At 37.8% G+C, this 17,906-nt stretch overlaps 1 protein-coding gene across 1 annotated transcript; it reads left to right on the top strand.

Moving 5' to 3' along the window:
• Positions 1-3,660: 3,660 nt before the first annotated feature.
• tubb1 (tubulin, beta 1 class VI) lies at positions 3,661-9,241 on the top strand. Its single transcript, XM_058402427.1, has 4 exons — positions 3,661-4,604; positions 4,990-5,098; positions 6,660-6,770; positions 7,097-9,241. The coding sequence occupies exons 1-4, from the start codon at positions 4,548-4,550 to the stop codon at positions 8,215-8,217; spliced, it is 1,398 nt and encodes a 465-aa protein (XP_058258410.1). The 5' UTR covers positions 3,661-4,547; the 3' UTR covers positions 8,218-9,241.
• Positions 9,242-17,906: the final 8,665 nt, after the last annotated feature.

The raw sequence follows: 17,906 nt of genomic DNA on the forward strand, positions 1-17,906 counted from the left end.
ACACACACACACACACTCACACACTGACTTCTGTAATAACACAGTATCTCAGGGTATTGCACACCAATGTGCTGATAGTTTGAAGCGACAAAAATACTTTAATGAATCTAAAAGATCCATGACAAGATGCGCTTAAATATCGTTTTTTTTACACACAGTAAAGAAATGTTTATTTCAGTGATCTTAGAATGTAATGTAAACATTCCTGAAAATATCGGATAGCCACAAGACCACATTCTCTCTCTCTCTCTCTCTCTCTCTCTCTCTCGTAGCCCGTTATTTACTGGTCATCTGTCTCGAGGAATTTCCCGTGCTGGGAAATTCGGAGTATTACCAAGCGCTTGCCAAATATCTGATACGTTTAGACACAATAACGCATTAGACCGAGCGCGTTCACATTAAACCCGTGTTCATGTTCCAGCCGAACCTCTCTGTCAATTCAGCAATGCCGCACGAGCAGGAGAGCGTTCACACTGAACATCACCCAGACAGCAGACTGACACTGAACATCACCCAGACAGCAGACTGACACTGAAGCAGCGCAGAATCGATGTCTCTCTCCCGGCAACAACGTTGTTTTGCTTATCGTACATTGAAACGATGTTGTTTGAAACGTCGCACAATCAATACATTTTTAGCTTTTTTAAAATTGTCCCAAATACTTAAATAAATAGATAAATCAACCTGTGTAATAATTTATTGAAAACAAATCATATTCAGTTTACACATCGTATTCACTGTTTTATATAAATAAAAAATATTTACAAATACTTAAGACTTCATAGCCAAATATAAAAAAGGTCAAAATACCAAATTAACGGAGATTCAGAAATCTTCATAGAGACATGGATATATGAAAGCACGTTAAGAGACATGAGAGACATCAGAGGCACTGAAATTAGAGCACAAATAAATACAGAAGATAGTGTTTATTTCTGCCACAGAAGGGTGAAGGTCACTGTGCACTAAGAAAACAAATAGATCAGTTATTAATCTGTTGTATTACAGAAAAGTTTTATTTATAATGTTTAATATCTTGCTGATATTTCTTTCCCTGCTTTAAAACATTTCCATTTCTAATTCTTTCCTTTTTGTAGCGATTTCTTTACAATTGTATAATCTTCTTGAAATAGATAAACAGAACTTATATGTTAAAACCAGCATGAAGTTTTCACAAAATTCCAACCAGAAAAACAGAAAAACACATATTCAAGAAATTGTCAGGATATCTGAGTAGTATTAGTGTTGTTGAAACAACCAATGCAGTCAAGAAGTTGAAATTAGGGTGTGTAACCAGAATAAAAAAAATAGTCTTGTGTAAACATAATTCATGTATTACTCCAGGAGGTGGCAGTATTTCATTAATATTTCTCTTAGATGCCCATCTGCTGCTGCATGCATGCTTATAAGTCATGTAGACATATTAAACTTGAGTAATATATCAAACTTTAGCACGACACTATAGACATGATACAATTAATAACACTATGTAACATGTTTTTATTCTTGGTTAGTAAGTATTTGGGTAGTAAGTCCTAATAAACCACAAAAAGTAGAAAATAGCCATTATTCCCTTCATACTTACTTGTGACCAGAATATTGTTATTTTGAAATCTATATATTTTAATTATTATTCCTTATTATTTTCCTTGCATCTTCTCATTCACATAAAGTAAGAAAAAAACAGTAAATTTCAAATCTGTTACTTTTCCTGACCTTAAAGGATTACCACAGCATTAAGATATTGGTACACGCCCTGAAATATGATGAGTATGGCTGGGTGGTCATCAGAAAAGGATAACAAATAGGTTTTACCAAGGTTTTCTTCGATCTTTGTCTTTGGGACAGCTGGGAGACATAGGTGTACTACCAAAGGTGTGACTAGCCACAGCGGACCAAGTTTGCTGTGGGGATGAACTACTTCAAGTGGGAGCCCCCAAATGGTGCTATTGCTACCACTGCAGAGGGAACTAGGCATTTTGAATCCTTGATGAACAAATTGAGGGTGAACATGGCAGTGCACTCAGAGGAGAGAGGCAAGTGCTTCCACCCGCATAGACTGGACTTTGAATGCCACTTCCTAGGACAATATAAAAAGAATATAAAATGAGAATACATTTGGGGACTGCTTCATGAAAGTGATTTACAATATAATCGTAAATATAAAAAAAACCTCTAAATCTTTTGTGGTCATTTTTGTATTACCTTTGTATAAAAAATGCATGTTAATTTTGATTCATATGGTTTTGTTTTGTTTTTATTTCCATGAAAGAAAAGATGTAAATTTTCCCATTTTCTTAATAAAAATCAGCAAATTTCCTGGTCATATCCTGGTTAAAAAAGCAAAATTTTATATATTGCCATTTTCTATATTTATGTGGCACAAGCAATTATAAAATAACATTTGCTACCCAGGAACAAAAACTGTGTTACATAGAGTGATTTTAAAACAATAAGAATAGATATTACTTAAAAAGAATAAGCTTCATTATCTATATTTATGCAATAATAAGCATAATATGTAGTATAACCCTAGCACATATATCTGTTTTGTTTTCTAATTATGACCAGTTACTAATTGTTTTGGTCAGAAATGCATGCTCTGGGACAAGATGGAGTGTGACATTCAAAACTGAACACTACAGTCCTATATACAAACTCAGTACCACCTACACCTTAGAAACCTTATGTTGATGCAAGACAAAAAGATGAGCCATAACATGTTTTAACTGTTTAGCTCATGTGCTGTTTTGATTAGAGGCTTAAAATGACCATTAGAACATGAATTCTTTGGCAGTGTTTTTTGTAGGGTTTCAAACCACACCCATGCTACAGGAGGCATGGGCAGTAGTAAAACTTAAGGGCAAAATGCACACATCCAGTGTAAAAGTTGATTAGCTTGTGAGTATATTGGAAATAGCACCACAGCAGTGACACATTTAGTCACAGTGCAATCGCATTGCCACTGGTTGCAACAAATGGCCAAAATCAGAGCTGGTTGTTACAAGTAAGAGGCATAGTGGCTGCTGGTGAAGAGAAATGGGTGGGCAATGGGTAAAAAAGTGAGTGGGTGAGTTTGAGCAAACTATGACTTGCAGCGTTTCATGGCATAAGACATGTGGTACACTTCTTTTCCCCTTTTTTGTAAGGCATAAATGTTTATTCGAAAGTATGTTGTTTCAGACACAAGAAGTCAGCAATCCACTATATACAAAAGTACTCTTTCAACTAAACGTTGAAAATTTATTACCCCCCCACCCCCCATTGGACTGGGACTGGTAGGTCTTAGTTTATAGAAAAATAATGACTAGAATGGATTTCTGTGGAGGCCATATATCTCCTTGTAGCAGCCAGGGGTATGGAATAAAGGTGTGATTTGGGGGATGAACCAAAAAGCTAACGGTTGGTACAGCTTTATCTCTGGGACACAAGCACTAATAAGCAAATGATTAAGCAAAGTTGATTCTTTCCCTGATTCTGCTGCTATTACTCTGGTGCTGGTATGTTAGCAGAAGTAGCAATCAAGCAGGTACTAATTAGTAGTAAGTAGTTCACATTCACTTTCTGATTCTGAAACTGCCTTCAGTTGCTTTTTCAATAATGCCCATCTATTTCTGTGATGCAGAGAATCATGCTGCGGTACAAAGCCAAAAATGGACAAACATCCAACTATAAAAAACTTCATCACACCTCATACTGCACCACACGCCCTTCAATCCTGTGATATAGGAATGTGGCCCTATTAGCTGATATTTACATTTTTGGCATGCATTATTTAGCATTAATTATTAAAAACATATATAATTTGCATTTTTAGGGGTCCATAAATTCTGGGGGACCAAGGCAGATGTCTACATTTGCCTAGTGCTAGTTGTAGTAGTGTAAGTTGTAGAACAAGCCAAAAAGGCTATGGCTGTTGCATATTTTACATACGCAACATAAGCAACCAATTGCCATGGCAATAAGTTCAGAACTCCAGAAACTAAGACCTCTGGTGACAAGTGGTGGTATTGTGGTGAATGAATGTGACACCAGTTTGTGTCTGAATGGCCCAGATAGTCTTATCATACACAGGCACGATAGGCAGGACGTCATCTCACGTACTTCACTGACAGTATTTTCGTCAAGTTGTATTCGCTGAGAAAGCATACGTGCTAGCATATAAGGATATCAGTATTAATTTTTCACTCTCATTTATAAAAACTAATAGTATTATAATATCACTCACAATATAAGTTGTAATGCACTTTATAACGGTAAACTTTTAATAATGTGCATTACTTGAATTAGTGATGATGTAACATTGCTTAATAATGTTATGTCTGGAATTCAACATTTTAGAAATGGTAAAGTATACATTCATGATATACCCCTGAAATAATATGCCTTAATCTCTTAATAAGTTCAAAAGTGACTGTAATAGCCTTTCTGTATATAAATTAACAAGAGAGTGGGGGAGACTCCCTAATAATGACATCATCATCAGTATAATACTCACAGTCAGCGCTCGCAGTTATCTTCTGCTTGGTATTGTGAGCCTGATCACCATGCGTGAGATTGTTCATCTTCAGATCGGACAGTGTGGGAATCAAATCAGTTCAAAGGTATGTGATAGATAAAATTGTTATTTTAATTCCACTCGCAATAGTAAGATTATAAGGTTTCCTTTATGAGAAAAATAATATGGTTTAAAAGTTAAACATATTTAAATATGAAAACATGCAAATTTTTTATATTTATTTAGGCACTGAGGTGAATACCTTCGGCATTGTGTTTTGTACAAGAAAAATGGTGTTTTAGATTAACCAAAAGAATGGTTAGCTACTGAAGATTGCAATATTGTGTACATATTTAGTGCATTACACATTAGTAGTAGTATTGTGTACATATTTAATTGTACATTTTCTTCATTTTAGTTAGTTTGCAAATAAATTCAATGACTGAAGTTGATGTGTAGTCTTGTTTTTGAACATTGCTTTTTTTTTTAAGTTCTGGGAAGTTATCAGTGACGAACATGGTATCAATGCAGTGGGAATCTATGAGGGGGACATGGCCCTTCAGCTGGAGAGAATCAGCGTCTACTTTAATGAGGCAAATGGTAAGAGACTTGAATACAGAAGAGTGTATTTTGTTCTGTAGTTAATTATTTGGGTAAAGTGTCTGTGTCTAGCTTTAGTACTGCAGACATTTACAGACACATGTTGTATTATTTTGTGGGTTTTTTTGCATTTTTGTTTCTTAAAGTCATAACTTGTTTTACTGACATCCCCTCCCTTATGAGTATTCATAAAACAATACCCCCATTTCATTTACAATTTTTTAAACTGAATGTGCATATATCACTTAGATTACAATAATACAGATACTGATATAGACAGGAGTGCACTATTAATCTTTTTGTTTATTTTCAGTGGTTTACTCAGTAGCCCAAATGTTTTAATGAGCTCCAAAATAAACCATATTTCTTCCATATGTCTGTACAAGCTGGCCTGTAAGACACACAAATGATGCTTTAAATTATCCAGTTGTTGTTCTGTATAGCTCACACAGACCATGCACTGTGCAGAGGGCAACATATCTCTGCTGGAGTCTCCTAAAAATATTGAATTAATTATTAATATTAACTTGTATGTTCTTTTACATGTTTTTCATCATTCTTAAGTGAACATTCTCCACTGTTGTAAGAAAATGGACCCCCTTTTGACTAGCAGCAGAACTGCATCCCAGATTGTAAAAGTTTGCACAGTGAATTTTTCCAGAATGTAACAATTCTAAATGCTAAAGTAAATCTTGGAGCATGTGACTGGCAGGTGTTTCTTGTTGGCCAGGTATGCCCTATTAGATTGATTTTTTTAAACAGTATGAATGACAATGGTATCTGAGGGATAGACCAGAGATGAGCCACAAAAATTATGGAACTAACATTATCCCATACCAAAGTGATGAAAAGGCTTATGATCCAAAACAATCACATCAGATAAGCACAGTAGAGGTAACGCCATGGCTTGGGCTCGCATGGTTGCCTTTGAAATGGGCTCATAAATCTTTATTTTGATTATGTAACTAATGATACTAACAGCAGAATGAGTTCAGTTGTCTACAGAAACATTCTGTCAGCCGATTTCCAGAGAAATGCATCCAGTCTATTTGATTAGGAGCTTCATTATGCAACAAGACGATTTCCCAAAACATATTGCCAACACAACAAAGGACTTTATTAGAAGAAAACAGTGGAAGTTTTTTTTAGACTGGCCAAGGCAGTCACCTGACCATAATCCAATGCATTTTGTTCATGCATTTCAATGAACTGCTTCAGTACAGACCTGAAAGTTCAACACAAAAAAGAATGCAACAGTTGGGCTTCCTTCTTAAAGCAGTTATTGCAAGCAAGGGACAAGCAACCAAATATTGATTGTTCTTTGCTTTCATTGACTGTAAGACTATTGCTACTGTTCCTATACTTTTGTTCATTTATAAATTTGGTGGTCTGCCACCAAAGGTGTCATGTTTAACACATCTTTACAATAACAAATTGTTCCTGCTCCATAACAGCTCAGTAAAGCCTTTAATTTTCTATTAAGAATCAAATGTTTTAAAGTCATTCAAAAATAAATCTACATAATAATTACTCATAAATGTGTCTTGTTGTGTTTACTTAGGTGGGAAGTATGTCCCCCGGGCACTGCTGGTTGATTTGGAACCGGGAACGATAGACAGTGTGAGGGGCAGTCACATTGGAGAACTCTTCAGGCCTGACAACTTCATACATGGTGAGACCAAGAAAGAGATTTATCAATCACAGTAAAATCTACTGGTGGGAATAAATCAGTAAGTATGATAAATTGTTTTTCCTCAGCAGCCAGTGTGACCAAACGCTCAGGTATTAAGGCTAAGGCGTAATGCACCTGATATTATATACAGGATTGAATACGCTATAAAGCTCTGTGTCATTTTTTTAGTTGTATGTTTAGATATATAATACATAAAGGTTACCATGCACATATGTATTACAAAGCCCTAACCCTAACCCTTTTAACACTTTTTAGGTTTCTGTTTCTGTCAATGTAACCGATTTCCTCATGCATTGAATTGACAGGAACTTCTGGAGCTGGAAATAACTGGGCAAAAGGTCACTACACAGAGGGGGCAGAGCTGGTTGAGCAAGTTTTAGACCGTGTCCGTAATGAAGCCGAAAGCTGTGACTGCCTGCAGGGCTTCCAGTTTGTTCACTCCTTGGGTGGTGGTACTGGCTCAGGAATGGGTACCCTGCTTATCAACAAAATCCGTGAAGAGTTCCCAGACCGAATCATGAATACCTTTAGTGTCATGCCCTCTCCTAAAGTCTCTGATACGGTAGTGGAGCCATATAATGCCACACTGTCCATTCACCAACTGATTGAGGGTACAGACGAGACATTCTGCATTGACAATGAAGCTCTTTATGATATCTGTTTCCGAACACTCAAGCTCACCACTCCAACCTATGGAGATCTGAATCATCTTGTGTCTATGACTATGAGTGGTGTCACAACTTCTCTGCGCTTCCCTGGTCAACTGAATGCTGACCTCCGCAAGCTGGCTGTCAACATGGTGCCCTTTCCCCGCCTTCACTTCTTTATGCCTGGCTTTGCTCCTCTCACACCTCGAGGGTCTCAGCAGTACCGGGCCCTCACTGTTCCTGAGCTCACCCAGCAGATGTTTGATGCCCGGAACATGATGACGGCATGTGATCCCCGGCATGGCCGCTACCTCACTGCTGCAGGAGTTTTTCGTGGCCACATGTCCACTAAAGAGGTGGATGAACAAATGCTCACTGTTCAGAAGAAGAACAGCAATTACTTTGTAGAATGGATCCCCCACAACGTTAAAGTGGCTGTTTGTGACATCCCACCACGTGGCCTTAAAATGGCATCTACCTTCATTGGAAACAACACAGCAATCCAAGAGATTTTCAGGCGAGTCGGGGAGCAATTTGCCATGATGTTCCGCAGAAAGGCTTTTCTGCACTGGTACACAGGAGAAGGAATGGATGAGATGGAGTTCACAGAGGCTGAGAGCAACCTGAATGATCTAGTATCTGAGTACCAGCAATATCAGGATGCCACAGCTGACCTGGAGTGGGAGCCAGAGGAAGAAATAACAGAGGTAGAGGGAAACTCAGCAACAGTAATAAACAGCAGAGTAGAAATAAAAACTGAGACCATGAGTGAAGCTTAGTCTAGTGAACAATTCTAGTAAAGAGGGTTCTATTACCAACTGTGTTGTATCTTAAATACCGAAAATGTTTTATTAAAAATTATACTATTATTAAAATGTATTAATGTATTAATACATAAAATGATACATAAAATGTATTAACACTGGAGTCACATCTATGATTTTGTTTCCATTAAAATCTATTAATTTCTACTTAACTATAAAGAATTCTTTAATAATGAAAGTTTGTAATATGTTTCAAAACATGTACAACCAACATGTACCTACTAACACTGTTTTTAAATAATGTTTTAAAATTTAGTAGATATAGTAAATAAAAAGACAAAAAATGTTGCATATGTTGTTCATTTAAAAGAATTGTTTCATCAGTGCATGTGTGCAAAATCTGAAATTAAACACAATAATTATTTTTACAATAGTGCAGAGCAACTTAAAAAAGTTAAATGGCATTTTTCTTCCTATTTTCAGTGGATTGAATTAATACCTAACTTTGTTTTAATAGACTAAATATTTTAAAATACTAAACATGCTAATACCCCCATGAAAGACTGAAGGGCAACTCTAGCCTTCCAAACAGGCAGTCTGACAGGACATGATTAAACTCAAGTGGCTCTGTAGATATTGATAAGCAGCTCAGAAAAACCTCCATTAACCACAGATGACAGTGAAAGCCACCATAAGCGATACTGACAGCTTGTACAACCAGTGTGTAACTTCCTTTAGACTTGACAAAGATCAGACCCTCCCTTCAGTTCAACGAGCTCCTATGGAGTATGGATGTAGTACCATAATGTAGAAAGTACTGGTGCAAAAAAAAATGTGTTACAATTTTTAGATTCTAAGTTAGAAAATGTATGACACTGACTGAATTATTTGGGCTGGTACACATCTTGGTTGGTTCAATGTCTGCATCCACATTGCTTTTTTGTATCTAACATTCAAACAAATTATACTCATAAAAGCAATAAACCAGTATGAAATCAGTGAATATGTTATTTTTGTTACTTTACTACTGACCTGCATAAATAAATACTGAATGACCATTTGAAAACAACAGGGTGGTTTCTGACCTTTGCACAGTACTGTACATTTCTTTTATACTTACTTATCATATATACATTAAAACACATTATACACAAGCAAGGAGAATAAAAAACTATCCATCTGGTTAGATACACAACTTCTTAGCTCCACTCTAGCGTTCGCCACAATCGCTTACCACAGTTCCAGACAACACCCAGATGAGCTTATCTATTTCACCATGTGAGCCCTGTGTGATCTGCATACTGTGTTCTGTGTGTGGGGCACAGTGACTTAGTGTTTAGCAATTTTTGCTAACCAGTTTGGAGGTTTGATTCTTGCTTCTGCCCTGTGGGAGAGCGTGAATGCTTTAGCTTTTATGTTTTTGGGGGGGTTCTCTCTATGTACTCTTGTTTTCTCCCCCAGTCCATAGACATGTGTTGTAGGCTCATTGGCATCCTTATAATGTCCAAAGTGTGTGAATGGTTGTGTGAGTGTGTGCAATCTTGCCCTGCAATGGTTTGGTACTCAGTCCAGGGTGTCTCCCATGCCCAAGTCCCATGGGATCCACCCTGCAACTCTGTGTAAGGTAAGAAGTACAGGAAACAGATGGATGAATGAATGAATGAATGAATGAATGAATGGCTGGATGGACACAGTATGTTATCATGCTGGAAGTAGTTATTAGAAGATGGGTATATTGTGGCCATGAAGAATTACATATGGTCAGGAAAAAAATTTCAATAGGCTGTGGCATTCAAGCAATAACTGATAGGTAATAATGGGCCCAAAGTGTGCCAAGAAAACATTGCAGCCTGGACTGTTGTTTCAAGAAAGTTTGGGTCCATGGATACATGCTGTTGCTGCTAAATTCTGACCCTGACATGTGTGTGCCTCTGCAAAAATAGAGATTTATCAGATGAGGCTGTGTTTCTAGTTTTCAACTGTATAGTTTTGGTGACCCTGTGCCCATTAAGCCTCAGCTTTCGGTTCTTAACAGACAGATAAGAACTGCCTGCTGTTTTAGCCCATCTGCCTCAAGGTTCAATGTGTTGTGCATTCAAGATCAAGATTCTAGATTTTCTGTCACCAGACTGTCCAATCTTTGTTGACTGTTGATAATGTGGTTGATTGGCACAGTGATTTTTGGGCATATTAGGTTCAAGAAAGGACCTGAGTGTGTAGAGGTGTTTCTTAAAGTACTTAGTGCATGTATGTGTGCAACATGTACGTATATGTTTGCTTTTTAAACTTGTTTAGTAACAAAAAATGAAAACACAGAGATAAATGCACACACATATCTGACTATAACAAGCCTCAGTTTTGTGTTTGCTTATCTGGTTTTCTAATCCTGTTTCAAACCATGTATGAGGGCAAACTGACAGGATAGCAGGATGGTGACAGATGACAGCTGATAAATGACAGCTATGAAAATTTAACACAGAAAAAGTGAACACCATTCTAAACTCTAAATAAATTGTATGTGTCCAATTCTCTAATAGTTACGAGAATAGCGTCCCATTCTCCTGTAGCTTTAACAGAGAATGCAGACTGATTGAAATTACTGTTTCTATGCACTCTTTTTGCTGAACCTCTTGTAAACTGATGATTCAATTGTTCTTATATTGAAGTCAAGCCAAAGCCTAGTGATTAATGAGTTTCCCTTCCAAAAGTATTCGCACTCAGTGCACCATTTTTCACATCCTGCCACATCTACAGTAGTGGCAATAATATAGGTCATACATTCTATCCCCTTGATGACCATGATTTTTCATGGAGGCTGATGAGCACTTCTATTTGAAGTCATTTTGGCACTTGAACTGCTCTGTACAAAACCCAGTCAAACCCTGGGCACTTTCAGGTCAGCTTTACTCTGAAGAACATGGATGAGGAGTTTGGTGAAAGCTTAAAAAGCACTCCTGCATTATGATCAACCTGGTCAGTGCTTGTAATTAAGGAGGGCAAGCTGGGACACACAGAAATGTTCAACGAACCCTAATCTTGCTTGTGTAACCTGCCCAAGCCATTCTTTTGGGTCCCTGAATGATTTCTGCAGGTTTCATCCTAATGTTGCAAAGGGAGTATTGCATTATAGTCACATCAATCAGTTGTTGAATGTAGGCCTTGCCCAAATCATACAAAGATGGGGAGACAGCAATATCTCTGACATGCTGGAACATCATCCAGCAATGGAATGGTATGTTGTAGAAAATCAGTATGCTGTAAGTCTATTTCTCTGACTAAATATATTATATATATATATATATTATATAAATATATATTTATATATAAATATATTAGCAAATCTTTCATGTAAAGTAAGAATTGCCGGTGCTCCTGACTGGACTGGAGTCGGTAAACTGGGAAAAATTGATAACTACTTCAAAAGACTGAATGAGTGCCACTGACCTTGAATCTTCTTGCCCGGAAATTAAGTGATCAGGAAGGTGATGGACAATATATAATTCCCCCAGCAGTGTCTTTGGCTAAAGCCAATGGTCTTCACTCTCCACATTAATAAGTGGCACCCTCACCAGCCCACAGGTAACTGACATGCAGGCAGATGGCACAGGGCAGTCATCAGACAACCAGCCTTCTGTAAAGTTTACTGGTCCAGTACATCCAAACAAGTAATATCTACATAAATATAATTAAATGGATGTACAGTGTGCTTTGTTATCCTCTTTGATAATGATGAAAAACAAATAATTCTGATTCAGGTCATCTCATAGCACCATAGCCTGCATTTTGTTTGTTTGTGTATTCCCCTTGTGTGTTGTGCCACACCCTTCCTATTGTTCTGCTGTTCCTCTTTTGCCTTAATGTTTTGTCCTATATATACCAGCCCTTTTTTATCTGTCTTTGTCAGTCACTGTTTTGTGTATGTGCAGTACGGTGTGATGCTGTTGTGATTCCAAGTATCCATGTCTCACTGTCATGTTGTTGTGTTAGTTTTGTTTTATGTTAATAAAACAGTGCCTGGTTTCTATCCTGCATATGGGTCTGATTCTCTGTAATGCAGGCGATTGAGACTTCCTTGGAGAACCAGGTTTGATCCCTGCTTCAGGCAGGGTCAGAGGCAGATACTTATCCATCATGCAACACCATCAGGGAGGTGTTTGATCAGCTGCAAATTTATTCTGCAGCTGGCCAATGACCTCAATCATACAGTCAATGTCATTAAGAACTATGTTCAGCACAGGGAAGTACAAAGAGTCCTGGAAGTAATGATTTGGCACACAAAGAGCCCTAATCTCAACATCATCCAGTCTATCTGGGGTTACATGAAGAGCATACATCCACAGAAGATCTGTGGTTAGTTCTCCAAGATGTTTAGAAAAACCTACCTGTCGAGTTTCTTCAAAAACTGTGTGCAAGTGTACCTAAAAGAATTGACGCTGTTTTGCATACAGGTCACACCAAATACTAATTTGATTTGTATTTGTATTCTGTTCATTTACTTTCCATTTTGTTAATGGATAAAAATAAAATATTAACACTTCTATTTTTGAAAGCATTTTTTCACATCTGCCTAAAACTTTTGCACAGTACTGCATGTCCAGTTTTTTTGTAATGCCTACATTATCATAATAAAAACCTGCAACACCTCCTCCCCTGCCCTTTAGGTGAGGCTGATGTACATAACTGTATCAGGTGGACTAGATTAATGGTACATACTTGTTTGTTTTAATCTTTTCAGTGTTTTAACTACACAAACACATTCACACACACAGCTCTGTGTTCCTGCTCTTTCTTTTCAGGTCTTGTCTCTCACTTTTATCTCTCTCGCCCCTCACTGCAGTATATAACAAATCTTTAGTATAATTAGGCACAGCCGTGTGGTCCTTACCACTAGTTTGCCTCAGCTCCACTTTCTATTCACAAATTGGCGCTTGTCCATGCCCATGCTTCCACACTACCTTTTTGTTTCACTCGGGGAACAGACAGACAACAATCTCAATATTGTGAATCCTGGCTGATGGCTAATTGCAGCTATCAAACTGACAGTTTAGCTGGTTTGTATGCTCCCTGGCCTTGGCTCTGGAATGGCACAGATTAACTAGGCCTATTCTATATGCTATGCTGCAAGAAATGAGAGCTGCACCTTCCTGAGTGGGATGGAGACCATCTCACCCTAAAAGACCAGCTTTGCCCTCAAAATTGCTTCAATTATCTGTAAAGCCCACATTATTTTCAGAGAATCACCTGGACAAACAGTATTTCAGCAAACATAACCTGCTGTAAACTACACACCACATTTTAGATGGGGCCAGATCATATTACAGTGTAAGACATTGTCTTCTCTAACTTCTCTAATCTCTTTGTAACGTCTGAATGAAGAAGATGTATATCATTAACTCCTATGTGAATAACTACCTTGCTACCTTGAACCTATGCGAAGACCCTATGGTTAGCTGCTATGTCCAGCATCCTAGCTCCCGGTACACACCTAACCAGTGTTGATGGAGCCCCTAAATGCCTTAATGTAGAGTCTCCTATAACCAAAGCATTATGTTTCTCAGCTGGTGTCTTACTGAGGAGAGCAAACCTGTCAGACATGTGAAGCAGAGAAGAGTGGTACTCCTGTGGGCAACCCTCTTAGTGTCAGCTTTGGCTTTGTGATTATCTTTGTGTTGCCACCCATACACCCACAGTGTAGATTTTAATGCCAGAGTTGGGAGGTTGATAACTCCTTTTACAGCAGCCAACCACCGGGTCTTGGAGCAGTACCGTACTGTGGATCATTTGTTCCCAGGCTGCACAGAAATATAATAAAATCTTTTAAAACTTATTTCCATTTTATTGTCTATTGCAGTCTGCAGGTTGTTTTATTGAAATAATACCATTTCCCACATTTGTCTCAGTCGCAGAATTTTTTCATGTACCAATAAATTAAGTTCACAAGCTATTGCTAGCAATGATGAGTAACAAAAACACCTCATTGCTGGAGAGCTTCTCTGAAAAGGAGGAAAGGCCTAATGAGACAGCAGAAGACTCACCATAAAACCATTGGATTTACATTCCAAGCCTGCTCTATATAGTATGTTGTGACTGAACTATCCAAGTCATAGTAGAAATAAATAGCATAATAAATGTAATAATTGAATTTACATTATATATGAAATAATTAAATTATGTATTATGCACTTTATTGTATTTTGTTATGTGTGTGATACCACCCCCCCCCCCCCCCCCACTGGTCCATGGAAAAATTGTCTTGCATGAAACCGGCTGTGGTGCAAAACAAGAAGGGACCCACTGCACTACAGAAACTACACTGTTCTTGATCTTGCTAACCCTTTCTAGCATCTGAATGTGCTCCTCTAATGCAACAACCCTCTATGCCAGACAGCTAATAAAAACCTAGATGAAGATTGGCTGAATATAAGCTGAATATTATTTTGAAAAAGATCTGGTGTGATTTACTTTTTACTTTTTACTTTTACTTTTTACCTTTACTTGTCTTTAAACAGAAAACAAACGCGTTCTTAGAAAAATGTAGTTGTGACGGCAGCACAATTTATTAATTTAAATTTTTTATTTATTAATAAAAAATAAAAATAAAATATTATTTATTTAAACAGCAACCCAGGCCAGAAACTCAAGTCAAACAATTTTAAACCAGGAACTAAATCACTGGAACACAGTTTCACTGTATAATACATATGATTTACTTAAAAATTATTAGTTTAACATTATTAATTTATTACTTACCTCCAGTATTTAATAAAAAATTGTTCATATAAATGTAAACGTTGAAATATATCATGATACAAAGCACACTGATGCAATAATGTGACCTTGTGTATTGTGGAAATCTGTTATATACACCAATCAGGCATAACATTATGGCTAATATTGTGTTGGTCCCCCAACCGCTGCCAAAACAGCCCTGAACCATCGAGGCATGGACTCCACCAAATCCCTGAAGGTGTGCTGTGGTATCTGGCACAAAGATGTTAGCAGCAGATCCTTTAAGTCTTGTAAGTTGCAAGTTGGGGTCTCCATAAATTTTTTGTCCAGCACATCCTACAGATGCTCGATTGGATTGAAATCTGGGGAATTTGAAGGCCAAGTCAATGCCTCAAACTCGTTGTTGTGCTCATCAAACCATTCCTGAACCATTTTTGCTTTGTGGCATGGCGCATTATACTGCTGAAAGAGGCCACAGCCATCAGGGAATACCGTTTCCATGTAAGGGTGTACATGGTCTGCAACAATGCTTAGGTAGGTGGTACGTGTCAAAGAACATGGCAGGACCCAAGGTTTCCCAGCGGAGCATCAGCCAAAGCATGACACTGCCTCAGTCAGCTTGCCTTCTTCGCATTGTGCATCCTAGTGCCATGTGTTCCCGTGGTAAGTGATGCACATGTACCCGGCCATCCACGTGATGCAAAAGAAAACATGATTCATCAGACCAGGCCACCTTCTTCCATTGCTCCGTGGTCCAGTTCTAATGCTCACATGCCCATTATTGCAACTTTCTGTGGTGCACAGGGGTCAGCATGGGCACCCTGACTGGTCTGCAGCTATGCAGCCCCATACACAACAAACTGAGATGCACTGTGTATTCTGACACCTTTCTATTAGAACCAGCATTAACTTCTTCAGCAGTTTGAGCAACAGTAGCTTGTCTTTTGATTCGGGCCACATGGGTCAGCCTTCTCTCCCCATGTGCATCAATGAGCCTTGGCCGCCCATGACCCTGTCACCGGTTCACCAGTGATCCTTCCTTGGACCACTTTTGACAGATACTGACCACTGCAGACCAGGAACACCCCACAAGAGCTGCAGTTTTGGAGATGATCTGATCCCGTTGTCTAGACATAACAATTTGGCCCTTGTTTAAATCCTTACGCTTGACCATTTTTTCTGCTTGTGGCTGATAATGCATAACATTATGAGCACTGACAGGTGAAGTGAATAACACTGATTTTCTCCTCATCATGGCACCTGTTAGGACAATGTATTAGAAGCAGGAGAAAAGGGTCTGCTGCTAACATCTTGGTGCCAGATACCACAGCACACCTTAAGGGATCTAGTGGATTTAGGGTTGTTTTGGCAGCAAAAGGGACCAACACTATATTAGGCAGGTGGTCATACTGTTATGGCTGATCGGTGTACATTTAAATGTGAATTATGTGCCTAATGCAATTGTACAATTAAGTTTCAATATTGTTTACAATATTAAACTTCTGTTCCTAGCATTTTTTTTAATTAAAAAGTTCTTTGGTTTTATACAGACAAAATGCAAATTGTTTTGACTGTTCATGATTTTTTGCAGTCATACTTGTCTTTCATTCAAATTTTATTTAGAATCTACTTGGACTATTAACCAGTATAATGAAATGAATTATGTACAAATTGTATTGTTACATAGTACATATTGTGTATATCTTAACTAAAAAAGTGCCAACTTTTCCACAAGATTATGGTGCTTTTCTAAAGCCAACAAATTGATTACTCTTATATTACTGTATGGCCATGACTTAATGATCTTGTACCATAAGTATAAATCCTTTCTGGGAAAGTGGGAAACTCCATTTCCAGACACAGCACAGCATACAAACATGCCCACTATGGACTTTGTCATTTTCACATCCACTGACTTTCTAATTGCACCCCTGAACACAATCACTACCACACCATAAATATTCCAACACATTATTAAAACCTGAAAATAAGGACTTTGTGAAGTAACACTTTTAATGAAGTTTACTTTTAACTGTGCTCTGCTTTTGTCATTTTGGATTTTGCCCTGGTATTGATGTTTGCTGATCAGCTGACATTTTGCTTGTGTTTTGGATCACATCTCTTGGATAATTTGGATTTGTTTGCCAGTATAATTAACAAAGCATCTAACTACATTTTCATCTCCCTTCACTTCCCTCTGTAACATATTTTTAATGTGTGGAATCAAAGTTTAGTTTTCAGTGCATAAAATCAGTGAATCAGCTCAATATGTTTACAGGGTCGAATGTTCCCCAGCTCTATATAGCACATAATATGAACTTAAAAGACATGCTCCCGGTTCTGTATTTGTTTAATATTGCATAGATTATTGTGGGAACTTGTCAAAGGTTTTTTTGAATTGTTTATATGCCACTTGCAATTTCACTATTGTTCACATAAAGTTGAGCTGAATGAATGTAAAATGAGGGTTCCACATGTGCTAGCCAATTTTCCAGGTTCATAACTTTAATATTTTTTAATGTAGAAAATTATGGATTTTAAACTAAATCTCTTGATGACATCCCATGGCCACATCACTAACAAACAATTGGTATGGGACTCAAATATAAAAAAAGTTTGGATGTTGATGGTGCAATTATTCAGGCCTTATTCTGACATCAGTACATATTGGGTTTATAGTGGCCATTCAGGGTTATTTAACTTTTTTTCTGTTTTTTAAGCAGCTGAGGGTCAGAAACACTACTGGACCAATGCTGTATCTTCTTATTTTTGAGTCTTTGGTGATGTGGTAGCTTACTGGCTAAGGTGTTGGGCTGCTGGTTGTGAGTTTGAATCCCAGGTCCACCAAGCTGCCACTGTTGGCCAGAGCAAGGCCCTCAATTGCTTGATTCTATAAAATGAGATATAATGTAAGTCACTCTGGAAAAGGGTGGCTGCTAAATGACATAAATGTAAGATGCATTTTCATGCAGTAT

Source organism: Hemibagrus wyckioides, linkage group LG11, assembly GCF_019097595.1.
Source record: "Hemibagrus wyckioides isolate EC202008001 linkage group LG11, SWU_Hwy_1.0, whole genome shotgun sequence".
Classification (NCBI taxonomy): Eukaryota; Metazoa; Chordata; class Actinopteri; order Siluriformes; family Bagridae; genus Hemibagrus; species Hemibagrus wyckioides.

What these genes read in the sequence shown, in the direction of transcription:
- tubb1 (XM_058402427.1), top strand. Translation starts at nt 4,548, where the DNA reads ATGCGTGAGATTGTTCATCTTCAGATCGGACAGTGTGGGAATCAAATC. An exon ending in GGAATCAAATCAGTTCAAAG is followed by an intron (nt 4,605 to 4,989) that starts GTATGTGATAGA and finishes TTTTTTTTTAAG; the next exon opens with TTCTGGGAAGTTATCAGTGA. An exon ending in GCCTGACAACTTCATACATG is followed by an intron (nt 6,771 to 7,096) that starts GTGAGACCAAGA and finishes TTGAATTGACAG; the next exon opens with GAACTTCTGGAGCTGGAAAT.